The 15743-nt window shown below is 48.6% G+C and overlaps 1 protein-coding gene across 5 annotated transcripts in view; it reads right to left on the bottom strand.

Annotated features, from left to right (window-relative positions):
* The window catches only part of ACCS (1-aminocyclopropane-1-carboxylate synthase homolog (inactive)), a 30904-nt gene that overhangs the window by 1224 nt on the left and 13937 nt on the right, over positions 1–15743 (bottom strand). The window contains exons 13-16 of one of the 5 annotated variants that reach the window (XR_015721423.1): positions 14702–14844; positions 14446–14599; positions 14213–14343; positions 11040–13829 (exon numbers count right to left, since the gene is read on the bottom strand). Coding sequence is in view for 3 of the 5 variants with exons in the window: in XM_045808772.2 (XP_045664728.1) it covers positions 13820–13829; positions 14213–14306; positions 14446–14599; positions 14702–14844 (401 nt within the window). In the remaining 2 variants the exon portion in view is untranslated. Of the gene's footprint in view, positions 1–11039; positions 14344–14445; positions 14600–14701; positions 14845–15743 lie in introns of those variants that run through there. The other 4 variants (XM_045808772.2, XR_015721424.1, XM_045808773.2 and 1 more) reach the window with 4 other exon arrangements.

Genomic DNA, 15743 nt, shown 5'->3' with positions numbered 1-15743 from the left:
GCTTAATGAACTGCACCACCCAGGCGCCCCTAAAAGTTGCTTTTTCAAAAAGGTGAATAAAACTGACATTTGATATAATTCTGCTAGAATTAATCAAGACAAAGAAAAAAAAACAAAAAAATATCTAGAATGAAAAGGGGACCATAACTTTAAATGCTGCCTGTATTTAAAAGATATCAATGAACTTACACCAATATATATGAAAACTTGGATGAACTAGAAAAATTCTTTAAAAATATAATTTCTCAAACTGTCTCAAGGAGAAATAGCAAACCTAAATAGTTGTATAACATTAAAGAAACTGAATCAAAATTTTAAAAGTCTTCCTATAAAGAAAATTCCAGGCCCAGAAATTCTGCACATTCAAGACATAATTCCAATTTTACACAAATTATTTCCAAGTCCAGAAAAAATGGTGAAAGGCTCTCCCATCTTCTAGGAAGCTAGTTATAACCTTAATATCAAAATCTCACACCGATGGTTCTCAAAGTACGTCTGAGGACACCAGGAGTCCCCATGACCCTTTCAAAGGCTCTGAACTGTTTTCATAATAATACTGACAGGATTTTTTCACTTTCATTTTTGAGACCATGTGATGCATGCTATTGCAAAGACTGACTGCAGAAGTAGATATGAGAATCCAGCTGTCTTCTAAGTTTTTCCCACTGTAATGAAAGATATTAACTCACAGATTCAAGACGCTCAAGTCCGAGCAGAATTACACCAAAACAAACAAACAAAACAAAACAACCACCTAGATATGTCAAAGTAAAACAACTTAAAAAAAAAAGCTAAAGAAAAATGTTAAAAGCAGCCAGAGGGGAGAAAAATCTACCCAAGGTCGATTAAAAAACTACACATGGCAGACAAAACTAGAAAATACTTAGAACAGAGATCTCTGGCCAGAGAATGATCTCTACAACAAAATATAAGAAGTGCAAACCATAAAAAGATAAAATGATAAATTCTATGTAACCACTAAAAATTTTTGTTCCTCAAAAGACCCATACAGAAGTAAAAAGACCATTGATAAACTAGTAGACTTGCAATCCGTACACCGATAGCGACTAGCAACCCGAATAAAGGAGGCCTACAAACCAATAAAAACAAAGACTAACAAAACAAACAAAAAGGAGAAAACCGGACAGAAGACTTAAACAGGAATTTCACAGGAGAGGACACAAAATCAGCACAGCAACATCTGAAAACCACGTTTTGTCTCATCAGTGGTCAAGGCACGTATAGCCACAATGAGACACCGTCTAGCCGCCAACACAAGCAAACGGAAGAGTCGAACACCAGCCGGTGTGGGCAGGGCCTGGAGCCACCGAGCTCAGCTGGTAGGAGAATGAACAGGCTGGAGTCCCAAGTGGTCAGCAGAAGGGCTGGAAAGAAGAGGGGCTGATGCCCCCACATTAGCGTCCCAGGCATCACACTACACTTCCCACTTGTCATAGTTTGGTCCCCCTGTGCCCCCGGTAAAAAGAACAAGAGACAAGGATGGAGGTGCAGGGAGTTTCCTTACTTGGGAGGTGACCTCAGAAAGCCAGAGTGACCAGCAAGGGGAGAGAGACACAGAACAAGGGACAGCCAGTAAGGTGGGCAACAGGGGCTCTTAGGAGTGCTAGGCACTCTTGAAGAACCACAAAAACTATACCTGTCCCTCAGAAGGATGAGAGGCCAAGGCACTGATCTCCCAGCTGGTGCCCACTATTGCTTGAGATTGTCTGGGACTATTATCAGCTCATACTCTGTATTCAACAACCCTCAAAAGGTCTGGATCTATCCTTTCCTCGATGTACCATTAGTCTGACAAAGAGCTGCAGTTTCTTGAGGAAGGACTGGGTGAACCTCTGTCTATACTTGCAGGGACGTTACAAAGTCCTCTTCAAAGAAACCCAGCCTCCCTCTCAATCCATGGGATAGGGGTCTGAGATCCTGTCCGAAAACTGGGGATGAACAGTGATTCTTCCATTGCAAGAGCTGACATCAGCCTTCTAATTGCCCGCTCTCGTTTTTTTCTGGTTAAACAAGTCAAGCAACAGCCTAGTTAGCTGTCCATCTATACTGCCCTTAAGGACACTATACTCTATTAGCATCACTGTGGCTCAAGACACGTCGGCTGCAAGTCGGCTTTATCGGCCATCGTGGGGATTGCGTCTACCATGCCCAGCCTCCGCTCCTTCAGAATCCTATCACCCTCACAGACACTTGGGAACGGAGTCCCACAACCAGATCTAAAGTCAATTCTGGCCTACAAGGGACGGTCCACACGGAGCTTCACAAAGATGGATGCTGGCCTCCCGTGGGCGGTCCCTGTTACCAGAATTAAAGGAGCGAGCCCTCCCGGAAACAAAGGCAGGTGTTTCTCTGGCCTCATCTCTGGCCTTAAATAACAAATCTATTTCAAACCTCCACCTCCCTCTACCTCTGATCCCTTCCTCAACCCTCTACCGAGACAGCTCTAGCACCCCCACCTCATTTCCTACAGGCCAGGCACGACTGGCACTACTGACATCTCGGGCCAGCTCAGCCTTTTCTGTGGGGAGGCAGAAACAACCCCCAGTTTTGGCAACCAAAAATATATCCAGACATTGCCAAATACCCCCTGGGGAGCCAAAATCACCCCTACCTGAGAACCAGTGGTACAGATCATGGTCATGGCCAAGTTTCAAGGAATCTGTCCAGCAGCCTATGAGGTCTCGCCCAGTTGCTCTGCAAGATCATTAAATCCCGAATCCTGAGAGAATGCTCCCAAAGCGACAGGGCCTCTCCCAAGCCGCCTTCCGGTCCACCACTACCCCACTCTTCATCTAACATCCTCAAGATGCACTCGCACGACGTGTGCCCTCAGCTCCTGCTGGTTCCCAGAGCCAGTCCTGCCACTCCAGCACAAAAGCCATCTGTCCACTAGCAGGGACTGCACTTCCCCCGCTTAGGCAATGCTGAGATCCGAAGGGAGGACGAGGCAGATCTTGAGAGGTAAGTACCACCCCGCGAGGTCTTTGCAGAGTGTCCAGACAAGGAGGGGTGGATACTTCCGCTGGCCCAGAGGGTCTAAGGAAATCTGGGAGTTCAGAGTTCTCCGTGCTTCCAGCAAATATCTCCATGTCAGTCTCACCCCCGGCTTCAGCAGAGGCCACCTGCCAAGGCTGCGCCTTCAGCCTCCTCTGCAGTCTGCCGTAATCATGATTACATTCTGGGCCTGATTTCCGCGGTCTGGCCTCTGGCCGCGGGAGATGCTGCCACAGCGCCTTCTGTCGCACCCAGGACACACTGGGCTGAACTGAGCCTGACCTTACCTCAAGGCTCGAGGAAAGATGACAAGAGACAGCCAGCTCCATTAGCCTTATCACGACCACTGTCCACATCCTGCTCATGTGCTACAGCTCCTGTACGAGCCGTGCTTTCCCTTCCAGCTGAGTCACAGCCCACCCACCGCTGGCGAGAGTCGTACCACTGTGATGCGAGAGAGGACCAGGGGTTATCAACAGCCGCAGGGGGCCCTTGTTGCCGTCTGAGGGTGAGGGGGTCCAGGTTTACAACACCATGCTCAGGGTCGGCTTTCTAGAGCCACTTCTAGTACCGACTGTCTCAGTTCATGCTCCGCCAAACTAAGAAACACTGGAAAGCAGGGAGCTTGCGGACGAGGAGTCCGGAGAGCCAGAGGGAGGGACGAAGGAGAGGAGCCAGGGAAGAATGGAAAGCCATGAGGGTTACCACACTGAGCTGGGGAATGGGCTCAGTCTTCTGCAGAACTACGTGGAACACACCTCAGAACTGTCCCTCTGAAGGACAGGAAACGATGGCATTCATCCACTGAAGCCCATCATCCCCTACTGGCTGAGGGCTATTCCCAGATGTAAACTCACATTTCTGAGACACACCTACAGAGCCCGAGCAAGCTCCCGCGAGTCTTTGCCAAACAGCTGAGAGATAAGGTGAGCACCTGAGGTGAAGTAAAACCATTTAAAAATGAGGGGAGAGACACCTGGGTGGCTGAACGTTTAACTCTTGGTTTCGGCTCAGGTCATGATCTCAGGGTTGTAGCGCTCTGCGCTCAGCGAGGAGTCAGCTTGGTATTCTCTCTCCCTCTGCCCCTTCCCACTGTTCGTGTGCTCGAGCTCTCTTTCCCTCTCTCTCGCAAATAAGTGAATCTAAAAAAAAAAAAAAAAAAAAAAAAAAGGAGGAGAAAAGCCTTAAATGAAAAAGGAAAGCAAAGGATGAGAGAGGAGGGGGAAAGTCCCTTACTAAACAGTGATCTGGAGATACAGAACCTTCCTGGCGAGCATCCACGTACCTTTCACATACCTCTTCCCAACATTTGCTACGTTATATTATTTGCATGTCTGGCTCTTCTACTGGTTGTCATTTTCTTGTAGTCAATTTCCACACACCGAAGCACAGAAAGATGTATATCCCCAAAACCATCATCCAAGAAAACAAGTCATAATCTTCCCATCCAAAGAGGACATTCGCTACCATCACCACGTCCAAAGCCCCTGACACTGCGCTGCTCGGAAGAGGTCTGAAAGGAGTCTTCTACTAATTAACGTTCCACGTAACACCATAACCCATATGAAACAAGAATTTCACAGCAAAGCCCTACAAACTTAATCTTGAAACACATCAAACCTGTCCCTGCAAAACATGGACTCGTCTGGCTAGCTGTCAAGCACTGAGTCACTGGAAAAACCTTTTAACTCCTCTCTACTGTCAGGATGAGAAGCATTTTCTGTTCCTGGAATTATTTATTCCAAAAATGTGCCTGAAAAACCTTTCCATGGTGCTTCAGGCTATATCCAATCCATTTAGTCTGATGCTTTGAGTCACAATCTCTTGTCTTAATCTTTTTAGAAAAGCCCTCACAACTGAACTCTCAGGGCCACTGCAATACCGTAACTTAACCCCACTGTGCCTGAAAACAAAGGAACCAAGTATTAACAAAAGCAGGAAGATCTGTGATTCATTGCCTTACCTGATAGGGTTCTTTATAATTAAAGTTATATGATGATTAAGCACCCCTAAAAATAGTTTCCAATGGGGGGAGTGTTTCTTTGATTGTGGGAATTATACTATAATATACACTATACATAATGTATATAATAACTAACAACTAAACTGTATTGAGGACTTACTACATGTATCTGTTTTAAGCACTTTGTATTAACTTATTTAATCTTTCTAACAGTGCCATGTGACAAGCTATTATTACCCTCAGGGAAAGTGCAAGGGGAAGGCTAAGTAACCTGCAAAATGTCACAAAACTAGAAAATGCCAAGGCTAGGATTTGGAAGATGGCAGTCCGACTCTGGAGCCCCTGCTATTAACCTCCGTGCCTCCCCTAATTACCTATAAAAGCCTATATTAGATCTACCTTTTCCACTCCTCGATTAGCAAAGGGAGCATAACTTGGCGGACCCAAATCTATCTATTCATACCAGCACACGCAACCAAGAGGCTTAAGTCAGCGGAAGTGAGGAATGCTGGAAACTGAGTCATATATTACCGCGAAAAGCCTTTGAGCCCTGAAATTTACAAACCAAGTCCAATGCAAGTCCTTAGAGCATTCAACTGACTTCCAAGAATTAAAATTGACATTTCTATTTCAAGGTATCTTCAGAACACTGAGTCAAGAAAGGACCCCTCTAGATTAGCAGCTCCCAATGTTACACCAAGCAATCACTTAAGTCTCAAAACCATATAGATAGATCTGATTCCCACCACTAGTAAACCTCCAAATGCCTCTGAGCTTTGAGCCGATGCCCAGAGCCAGGGCACCCCTGGCCACCTTCCCCACCCAGCCTTCTTTCCGCGCTGGGGGCACAGTGCCCCAAGCCCTGTCCCGGCATCCTGCGCTGCACGGGCTGCCACAGGCCACGGGAGAGCCCAGCGCGCTAGAAATCGCCGTGAGGAGAACCAGATCCCCGCAGGTCGCGGGAAAGTGGTGGCAGCGGGAAGGCATAAGTCCCGGAGCAGAGTGGGCCCTGCGGGAAAGGCAGCTGCGGAGTCCCGGGAGAGAGGAAATGAGCGGGCGGGGGTGGGCGTGGGCAAGGGAAACAGGTGGGCACCAAAGCACCGGGCGGGCCAGAGGACCAGGCGGTGCGGAGATCCAAGCGCTCCCACAGCGGGAGACAGCGAGCAGCCCCGGCGGGGGTGGAATCACCCCTCGCCGCCCTCAGGCCTCCGCGCGGCCCGCGCTACCCGGCGGCCGGGCCCGACGCCGCCGCGGCCGCGGAGACCCTTCCGCCCCGCGCTTACCTCGGCCACGGTTGCCTCCCGCTCGGCCCCGCGCTCGGTCACCGGGGCATGCCGCGGGGCGCGGGCCACGGCCGCCGGGGAGGGATCGCGCCGAGTCGCCGGTCGCCACCGCCGGCGCCGGGTCTGCGCGAGCGAGCGGGGAGAGCGGCGCCGGCGACCGGGCTTGGCTACGTCTGACACCGAGCGCACTGCGCATGCGGGAGCGGCCGGGCCCGCGCCCCCTGCAGGACAGGAGGAGTCAGGGCACCGCGTAGGGTTTCTCCCAGGCAGGCGCGCGAAGCTCAGGCTCCACCCTGAAACTCTTGCGCAAAGACCTGCAGCCTCGTTCAGAATTAAAGAAACTGCAGGCCCGTAGTGGTGAGCGTGCAGCATTCCTGGAGGGCAATTTGGCTATATCCATCAAATGTGAAATGCCGTCAACTTTACCCCACCAATCCCTCTGTATGGAGTTTACCCTACGGATATTCTCAACAGCGTTTACCAAAAATACTCATTACAGCGTTGTTCCAAATAATCGCTAAAAACCGGAAAGAAGCAAAATAAGCTATGGAAAATGCATAATAATCAAAATAAAGTATGACTAAAATGGAATCATGTGAGAATTCATATATATGTCGGTATAAAAATATCTCGAAGGTGTATTAACATGGAAGCATGCTCTAAAACTGAGTAAATATGGTCCCTTTTCCATAAAATTATGTATATGCAAAAAGAGGAGAGAGAAAATATACATGCAGATGTTTATATTCAAGCGTATGTATAATATTTTCTTCCGGAGGGAATCCAAGAAGCAAAGAACAGTTTTGGAGGAATAATAGTGGAGCTAGAAATGGGGGAAAGAGATTTTTTGTTTTGTTTCTTTCTATATTATTTACATGATCTAGCCTTACATACGCACAGTAAAACCCCTGTCATAAGGCATAAGTGGAGCTAAAAAAAAAAATCAAAATGCAGAGCGCTGTAACTGGGAGGTTAATGAGATGACGCCCGCACGTGTTCAGTTTACAGGTAACTGTCCGCAGGATGACATCGGTTCCGGGCCCAGCTATCCCATAGCGCCATCTGGTGGAAGTTGTCGCTTACAGCTTAAATAGTCATGGGCGTGATTCTGAGTCTGGAGACTGGGGCTTCCAAGCAGCAAGTGATTCCAGGAATATTCTTGTGAGTTAATGCAGGGATATTTGGATGAGAGTATTCTGGAGATGGGAAACCCACATTTTGCTTCTCCACATCCAAAAGAGCATCGCTCTGCCCTCCAAATCCACATGCCTCCAAGATGATAGGAAATTTATCACACATGCACCCCATTTGATAACTGGATAGATGGAAAGTATTTTGTTTTCTTGTCTTTCTCAGTATTAAACATATATCGTGTGTGTATGTGTATGTATACACACACTTTGTATGTGTCCCTTTACTGGTCCCTATATATATATTTTTTTTCATTAATCATATATTTGTTCACTAAACGAGGACTTCTTGTGTTAAAGACCTGTTAGGCACTGCCTCGGATGAACCTATCTTATTTACTTTTTATAACCCTAGACATGTATAGTGCCTGGCACACAGTTAAGTGGTCTATGAGTAAAGAGTGCCCAGACACTGGGAGGAGCTCCGTAGAAAGAAGACAAATGCACGAGTAAGATTAAGCAAAGCAGGGGGTGAAAAGTAGCGTGGGAGAATATAAACAAAGTGCTAGGGGTTCAAAAGAGAAAGCAATCACATCCAGTTGCAAAGATATGGGAAGACTTCACACAACAGTTAATATCTTTGCTGATCCTGGAGGGTAGTTAGGATGTTGGCAGGTAGAGAAGTGAATAGGGCATTCCAGGCAGAGAAAAAGTCACGAGCAAAAGCACAGATGAGAAGCAGGGGATGTAAAGAAGGAGAAACCATCAGAAAGACCAAGTGCTGTTTTAATCCAGTGTAACTAGAACAAGGTGGCTACATTTCCAGGGGTAGAAACCATGCAAGTGATTGGAGGTAAGGAAGCACAGAGCCGTGATCGTACAGGCTGTACAGACGCTAAAGCAGCTGAGGATGACTGCGGAGCAGAGCAGGAAAGGGAACTAGAAGACAGGACCCCCAGTCTCTAAGAAGGTAGAAAAGCTCAGTGGTCAGCGGTTAATAGAGGAGAGGCTGTGGAAAGACGTTTTGTTACTCACATTGAAGATAGAGGGGAAAAAAATAGAGACCGCGCAGATCCCCGCCTACCCATGGGGTCAGAAAAGGCTAAAGTGGAAGCTGGACAAGGCGTGGCTTTCCAGGAAAGTGGCATCGTCAGGGGAAAGTGAAGTTATGGGCAGGAGGAACTGCTCGAGTGCAGCAGCATCCCAGATTCACCACTTCCTTTAAACGATGCCGGTTTGCAAGAAGGGAGAAAGGCATAATCTCCAAGGAAAAGGACTCCGTGAAAGAATGAATAGTTGTGTGGTATTTTACGCTGGCTCAGCTTAAATGACAGTGGCAGGCAGCCTGGAGAACTAGAAACCACCTATCGAGCCCAGATCAAATATAATGAACACTCTATCTGATGGGTAGCTGAGCTCACAAAAATAGTAAAGAAGATACAGGGGCCAGCAAGGAAGCTACAGTGAGAAAACGGAGCGTTGAAGTGACAACGAGGGCATGCGAGGTGGGGCGTGGATCCCGAGGGGCTCACGGAAAGACAGGATCCTGAGGCGGAAGGCTGGAGAACAGACTCAACGTCAGTAACGACCAACCAAAAAACTGTCCGCCTTGTGCAGAGAGTGGAGAAAGGAGAGTCTCTGCTGAGACTCTAACATCGGGCTTCACAACGACGTGGGATTTGAATTCATACCTACCAGCAGGGTCCAGAAAGCTCCAAGCCTAGAGAGTAACACTAAGTATTACCAACCCAGGTCAGTCGCACCTGAAGAAGGACACGTGAACACCCCCACTGGAGGGTCTTGCCTCCACACAGTCTTCCCAGGATCCTGGCAGATAAAACCCGAACAAACGTAAACTCACAATGTGGAATGAGCACATGATAAATAAGCAATAAATAAGAAGAAACTACAAACAGCACAAATTTTACCGCCAAGAACCACAGATAACTGGATTATGAGAAATAAATATAAAATAAGTAAGTTTATGGTGCTCAAAGACTTGAAAGATGGAATATCAACATTAGAAAGAAACAAGAGGATATTTTCTCAAAAGACCGAGGAGATTGAAAACGTACTAAACATAAAAACCAGGAACTCAATGCCTAAGTTAAACAGTAGATGAGACACAATCAATACGTTGGGGTATAGATTTGAATAGACTACCCAGAATGCAGATTGAGGAGAAAATGAAGAGATGGACGAGGATGTTGAAAGAGAGGGAGGACAGAGGACGAAAGGGCAGCATATGTCCCGAAGGAGGGAATAGTGAATGAAGAAGCAGTAATCCGGGAGACAGTAGCTGAGAATTTTCCATCACTGGGCAGAGATGACCCTCTGTAACAGCTGGACAAGAAGACTAACAGCAGACTTCTCAATAAGAACAAAACCAAAACACAGAAACCATAAGATAATCATAAGAGAAGCTGGTAGTCGATGTACAGTTGTAGACCCAGTGAAGCCATCTGTCAAGAATAAGAAATAAAGACATTTTCAGACAAACACAAATAGAAAGAGTTTGCTATCAGTAAATCCTTCCTAACAATTTCTGAAAGATGCACTGCAGGAAAAAGAATGTTAGAACCAGAAGAAAGTAGTGAGATGAGGTGCGGATGGCAAACAGTGGAACTGATAAGCTCGTGGGTAAATCAAAACAAATACTGACTAAAACAACAATAAATACTGACTGTATAAAACTATAAAACTAAAAAAGACAAATTGGAGATTTAACACTAGATGTTTACCCCCAAGTTCACGGCAGCAATATTTACAAGAGCCAAGATATGGCAACAATCCATCAACAGATGAGTGGATAAAGAAAAGGGGATATGTATACATACAATGGAATATTTTTTATGACAAGTTTTTTTTTTTAGATTTTATTTATTTATTTGACACAGAGAGAGAGACAGCCAGCGAGAGAGGGAACATAAGCAGGGGGAGTGGAGAGGAAGAAGCAGGCTCCCCGCTGAGCAGGGAGCCTGATGTGGGGCTCGATCCCAGGACCCGGGGATCACGCCCTGGGCCAAAGGCAGATGCTTAACAACTGAGCCACCTGGGCGCCCCTATAACAAGGTTTTTTTTTTTAAGATATATTTATTTATTTGCGGCACCTGGGTGGCTCAGTCGGTTAAGCATCTGCCTTTGGCTCAGGTCATGATCTCAGGGTCCTGGGATGGAGGCCCGAGTCCAGCTCCCTGCTCAGCAGGGAGTCTGCTTTTTCCCTTTCCCTCTGCCTGTCCCCCTGATCATGCTCTCTCACGCTCACTCTCTCTCTCTCAAATAAATAAATAAAATCTTAGGGCACCTGGGTGGCTCAGTTGGTTAAGTGTCTGCCTTTGGCTCAGATCATGATTCCAGGGTCTTGGGATGGAGCCCCACATCGGGCTCCCTGCTCCATAGGGAGCCTGCTTCTCCTTCTCCTGCTCCCCCTGCTTGTGCTTGCTCTCTCTCTCTCTGTCAAATAAATAAGTAAAATCTTTAAAAAATAAATAAACAAATAGATATATATACACATATATATCTTAAAAGAAAAATATTTATTTATTTATTTTAGAAAAAGAGAGAGAAGGGGGGAGGGGCAGAGGGAGAGAGAAAATCTTAAGCAGGTTCCACACCCAGCAAAGACCCCTACTCGGGGGCTTGATCTCATGACTGTGAGATCACGACCTGAGCCCAAACCAAGAGTCAGATACTTAACCAACTGTGCCATCCAGGCGCCCCCATAGAATGGATTATTATTCAGCCATAACAAGGGATGAAATCTTGCCACTTGGGACAACATGGATGGACCTCAAGGACATCATGCTAAATAAGTCACACAGAGAAAGACAAATAGTGGGTGATGTCCATTATATTGGAATCTAAAAACAAAAACAAATGAACAAATTTTGGAAAAATAAGCTTATAGATACAGAGGACAGATTGGTGGTTGCTGGAGGTGGGGGTGGGAAGTGAGAGAAATGGGTGAAGGGGGTGAAAGGTAAAAAAAATAAATAAGTTGAAAGAATTTTGCCGTGAATACCCACGTGTCTACCATCTCTACTATGTAATTAATATTTTACGATACTTACCACATACTGACCCACCCCTTGTTGACCCCTCAATTTTTGCTGCATTGCAGAGTAAATTGCCACTGTCAGTAGTTACATCTGAATATTTTATCAAAGGCATGTCATTAACTACAGATCAATATTTCACAGTTCCTTTTTCCTAATGAGGTAAAATTTATGTGCAATAAGGTGCGCACATTTCGCATTTTTTCTTTATATCAGGGAATAACAATGGCTATGGCCAGTGGTGAGGAACACATAAAAGCAGAAGAAAGGATCAAAAAATAATCATTTTTCCTTTATACAAAAATCATAGTTCACATATAAGCAAAAAAAACCCCGTATTAAATTAGAAAGCAAACATACACTAGATAGCATTAACAAAGGTAATAGTTCATTGTAAAAAAAAAAACTAATAAAACCAGCAAATTCGATAAAATCATTACAAGGCTGACTGTTGATGACAATAAAAGCAGAGAGAACAAATGCTACCAATATCAAGAATGAAAAAGGGGATATTACTACAGAGAGGGACGAAAAAGAGAGGAAGAATGTACTATTGATACACGCAACAATGTCAATGAATCTTAAAACATTCAGCTGACCTATCACGTATCCCCCGCTTTGCATGGTTCCCTGAGAGGCAGAGCCTTGATGCTGGCAGCTATTCTGGACACAATCTTAGGGAACGGTGAGATCGGAGTAAGTCTAGGAGGACAAAGAAAGCCTGCCCAGAGGTGTGCTATAGAGCCGGCTACCGCCCTGGGCACCCGGGGCTCAATCCCAGCGGGACTCTTTGAGGAGCCACGCGGAAGGTCAGAACGGCCCTCCCCACAGCGGCCGCCTGCTGGCAGCGGTATCCATCCGGCCCACCGCCCAGTTTGCGTGTGCCCCATGAGGCTGTCACAGAAGCCTGGGGCAGGAAGTGCCCTCCGGAGCAGCCGAGGGGCCCCCGGGGCGACGCTCACGCACACGTGGCTGGCGGTCGTACCGAGCAAGGGGAGAAAGGTGCGCGCAAAGGGGAACCTGAGATGGGTGTAGAATACGCCAGACCCAGACTCCACAGAGAGACATATGGAGCGCATCCCTTCACGCTGCCCAGCCAGCTGGGATCGCAGGCCCCCCTTCCGCCGACTGAGACAGACTCGGTTCGGGCCCCGATCCCCAGGTCGGTCAGCCTCTGCCTGGAAGCCAGCTTGGATTCCCTCTGAAGAACTAGGAGTTGTTCTTCTGAGAATTCTACCTGGAATGTATGACAGGGTCCTTCCGTGGGGGACCCTGAATCACAGTGGCAGCATCGCAACAGAGGTCTTTAAAGGGGATACAGAGGGCTCTCAGTGTGGCCGTTATTCTGACCCGCAAAACCTGAAGGCTTTCCTTCAATGAATCCGCAACCCCTAGTAGCAGTGTTTCCTGGCAGTGGGACGAGAAAGGAGCGACCCTTGGCCAAAGGCACCGAGCAACAATGAAAGGTGCTGCCGATGACGCCACGAGGCCTGGTCCTCGGGACTGGAAAGAGAAAGCATCCTGCCGAGCCAGCTTTGGCAGGGTACAGACAGCACAGAATTCGCAACCAAACCGACCCGACTCTGAATCCTGGCTCTGGGACTTTCCACCTACGGGACTTTGAGAATGTCATTCCAGCTCTTTGAGACTCCACGGCCTCATCTCTAGAGTGGAGGATAATCACGTCAGCTTCCTGGATTGTCGAAGTTAGACTGCACAGAAATTACCAGCATGTGTCCCCACACAGAAGGTTTTCAAGGAAAGACAGGGAGAAGGAGCGAATGGATGAAAGGCAGAAACGTAGAGGAAATCCTTGGTCAAATACCATGGTTTACAAAAAATGCACACTGACTGCACCAACATTGTCTTAAACAGAAACAAGGGAAGAGACCGCTTTTCTACACGGGAGCGTAGACACAAGAGAAGGGTCCTCCGCACACAGCTTTAAGGTCGCTTCGGAAAGCCCATGTGGGCTCTGAGCTCAAGCAGCCCTGAGGATGGCCTGAGTGGCCCTTTGCCTACCTGGGGCGGAAAGACCAGCCTGGGTTCAAAGTCCAACCCTTATCTTCCCCCCAGTAGTCATGGCTGGATCACTCGGGTCTGAGATGCTCAGTGGAGGCAGCTCCTTGCCGGGGCGAGGGAGAAGGAAGAGCAGCCCAGAAGCAGGGCAGCTCTCCCTGACTGCCCCCACCGGGTCTTGTGCACCGCACCCCAAGCGGAGGCCTGTCCCAGTCCCCGGTGTCCTGTGGGGGACACACCCGCACGTGGGGAGAACAATCCGAACGTACAGAATTAACTCCTTCCTCCTGGCGGTTTGGGAATTATCACTCTTGTTTATTTCTTGGGCATGTTCTCTCTTTTACGTGTTGTTCCTCACGTTTCCCTGGCAACAAAGGAGGAAGGACGGTGCCATCAAAAGAAGGTACATGTTGTTTTCTTTTCACAACCTCAGGGGGCGAAGGGCTGTGGTTAGGAACAGTCACGACTCCTCATTCTGGAAATTACTCACAACAGAGGCTTCTAGATCCCCCCAGTTTTGTTTAACAGGTGGGGGGGAGGGGGGCAAAGCACAGCACAGCTGGAGGAGTCCCTTGCCATGCCTGAGGACCAGGAATGGTTCTTCTTCAGGGGTGAGGTCACGTCAGATACCCTCCTGACACATGGCCCATCCGCCGTCGGTCTTCACAGCCCCAAATGGCTCAGACTGGCGGTGGCTGCCAGGCCCTGCTGTCACCAGGTCCTGCTGTCACCAGAAGACCAGCTCACCTGTGCCGGCTCCTTGGCTCCTCGGTCTGACAGGAAGGGGGCTCTTCTGCCACCTGGGATGTGCCCTCAAGCACCTGCCGGACCCGCCGCATCCCTGGGAAGGAGAAGTGACAGCCCCGTAGCGCTGCCGGCTGGGTGGGCAGGAAGGGCAAGCTGAGGCTGCTGGAGCCCCACGTGGGACGAGAGGGGGCAGGGCCAAATGAGGGGTGCGGTGAGGAGGGGGCGGCACTCACCCAGGCACAGCCGGTGGGCCTTGTCTGAGAAGACCAAGCGGAACCAGCCGGGCTCTTTGCACTCGAAGGTCTTGCCGCAGGACAGCAGCACCTTGTTGTCCAAAAAGCGGCGCCAAAGCAGCGTTTCCTCCTTAAAGGTGGCCTCGGGCAGGAACTGGGAGGGTGGCAAGGGCTCAGGCTGCAGAGGAGACAGCCCTGCCCCTCCCCTGCCGCAGAGGCTTCAGCTACCCCTGGCCCGCAGCCCCACCTGCGTTACCTTCCTCAGGTCAACCCAGATGAAGAAGCCCGCCCCGCGGCTCAGGAAGGGGATACCCAGGGCCCGGAGCTCTCCCGCAACATAGCTGTGGGCAGCCTTGAGCCGGGCATGGTTCTCCGGTAAGTACACCTGGTTGATCCAGTCTGTTTGGGTGAAAAGAGAAGCCAACAAATAAATCTCTGATCAACCTCCACACTGCCCCGCAGGTCTAATGCTGACGAGAGAAAAGGCACGAGCTGCCAAGACCCCTTCTCCTGCTGGTGGATGGGGGCCAGGGGAATATTCAACGTCCAGTAGAAAGCACTGGAAATCCAGATAGCTGGCCTCCCAGCTCCCAGTCCTGCAGACACAGGGTCCCGAGGGTGCAGATCCTCACGGAAAGATGGCTCCTTCACACGCTGATGCTTCCAAGCCAGAGGCTGCTGTGCAGGTCCCAGCCTGGCCACTGATGAGAGGCGGGGCCTGGGCCAACTTCACCTCCCCGACCTCAGCTTTTCTATTAACTTTCTTTGGTGTCCCACTTGATGAGGGTTTTTTAATTGTTTTTTTTTTAATGATATGATGTTTCTTTTTTTGAGAGAGAGAGTGAGAGAGCGATCGAGTGAGTGCACGGGCAGGGGGCAAAGGGAAAGGAAGAGAAAGAATCTCAATCAGGCTCCATACCCAGTGTGGATCCCAATGCAGGGCTTGATCTCAAGACACTGAGATCATGACCTGAGCTGAAACCAAGAGCTGGATGCTTAACTGACTGCGCCACCTGGGCACCCCGCCCCCATTTGATGGGTTTTAACACATGTACACAACTGTGTAACCCGCCCCTGCAGGCAGGACACCGAACAGTTCCCTGGCCCCAAAGAACATCCTCGCGCTGCTCATAGTCACGTCACTCCCATTCCCCTGTGACCACTGGTCTCCGTCACTCCAGTTTGGCCTTTTCCAGAATGTCACGTAAGTGGAATCATACAGTCATGTCACCTTTTGAGACTGGCCTCTTACACTCAGCACAATGCCTTTGAGCTTACTCTGTGCTGCCCTGGCTCTC

Source organism: Ursus americanus, chromosome 24, assembly GCF_024610735.1.
Source record: "Ursus americanus isolate L20-20 chromosome 24, mUrsAme1.1.p, whole genome shotgun sequence".
NCBI lineage: Eukaryota > Metazoa > Chordata > Mammalia > Carnivora > Ursidae > Ursus > Ursus americanus.
This window is presented reverse-complemented; position numbering and strand designations above follow the sequence as displayed.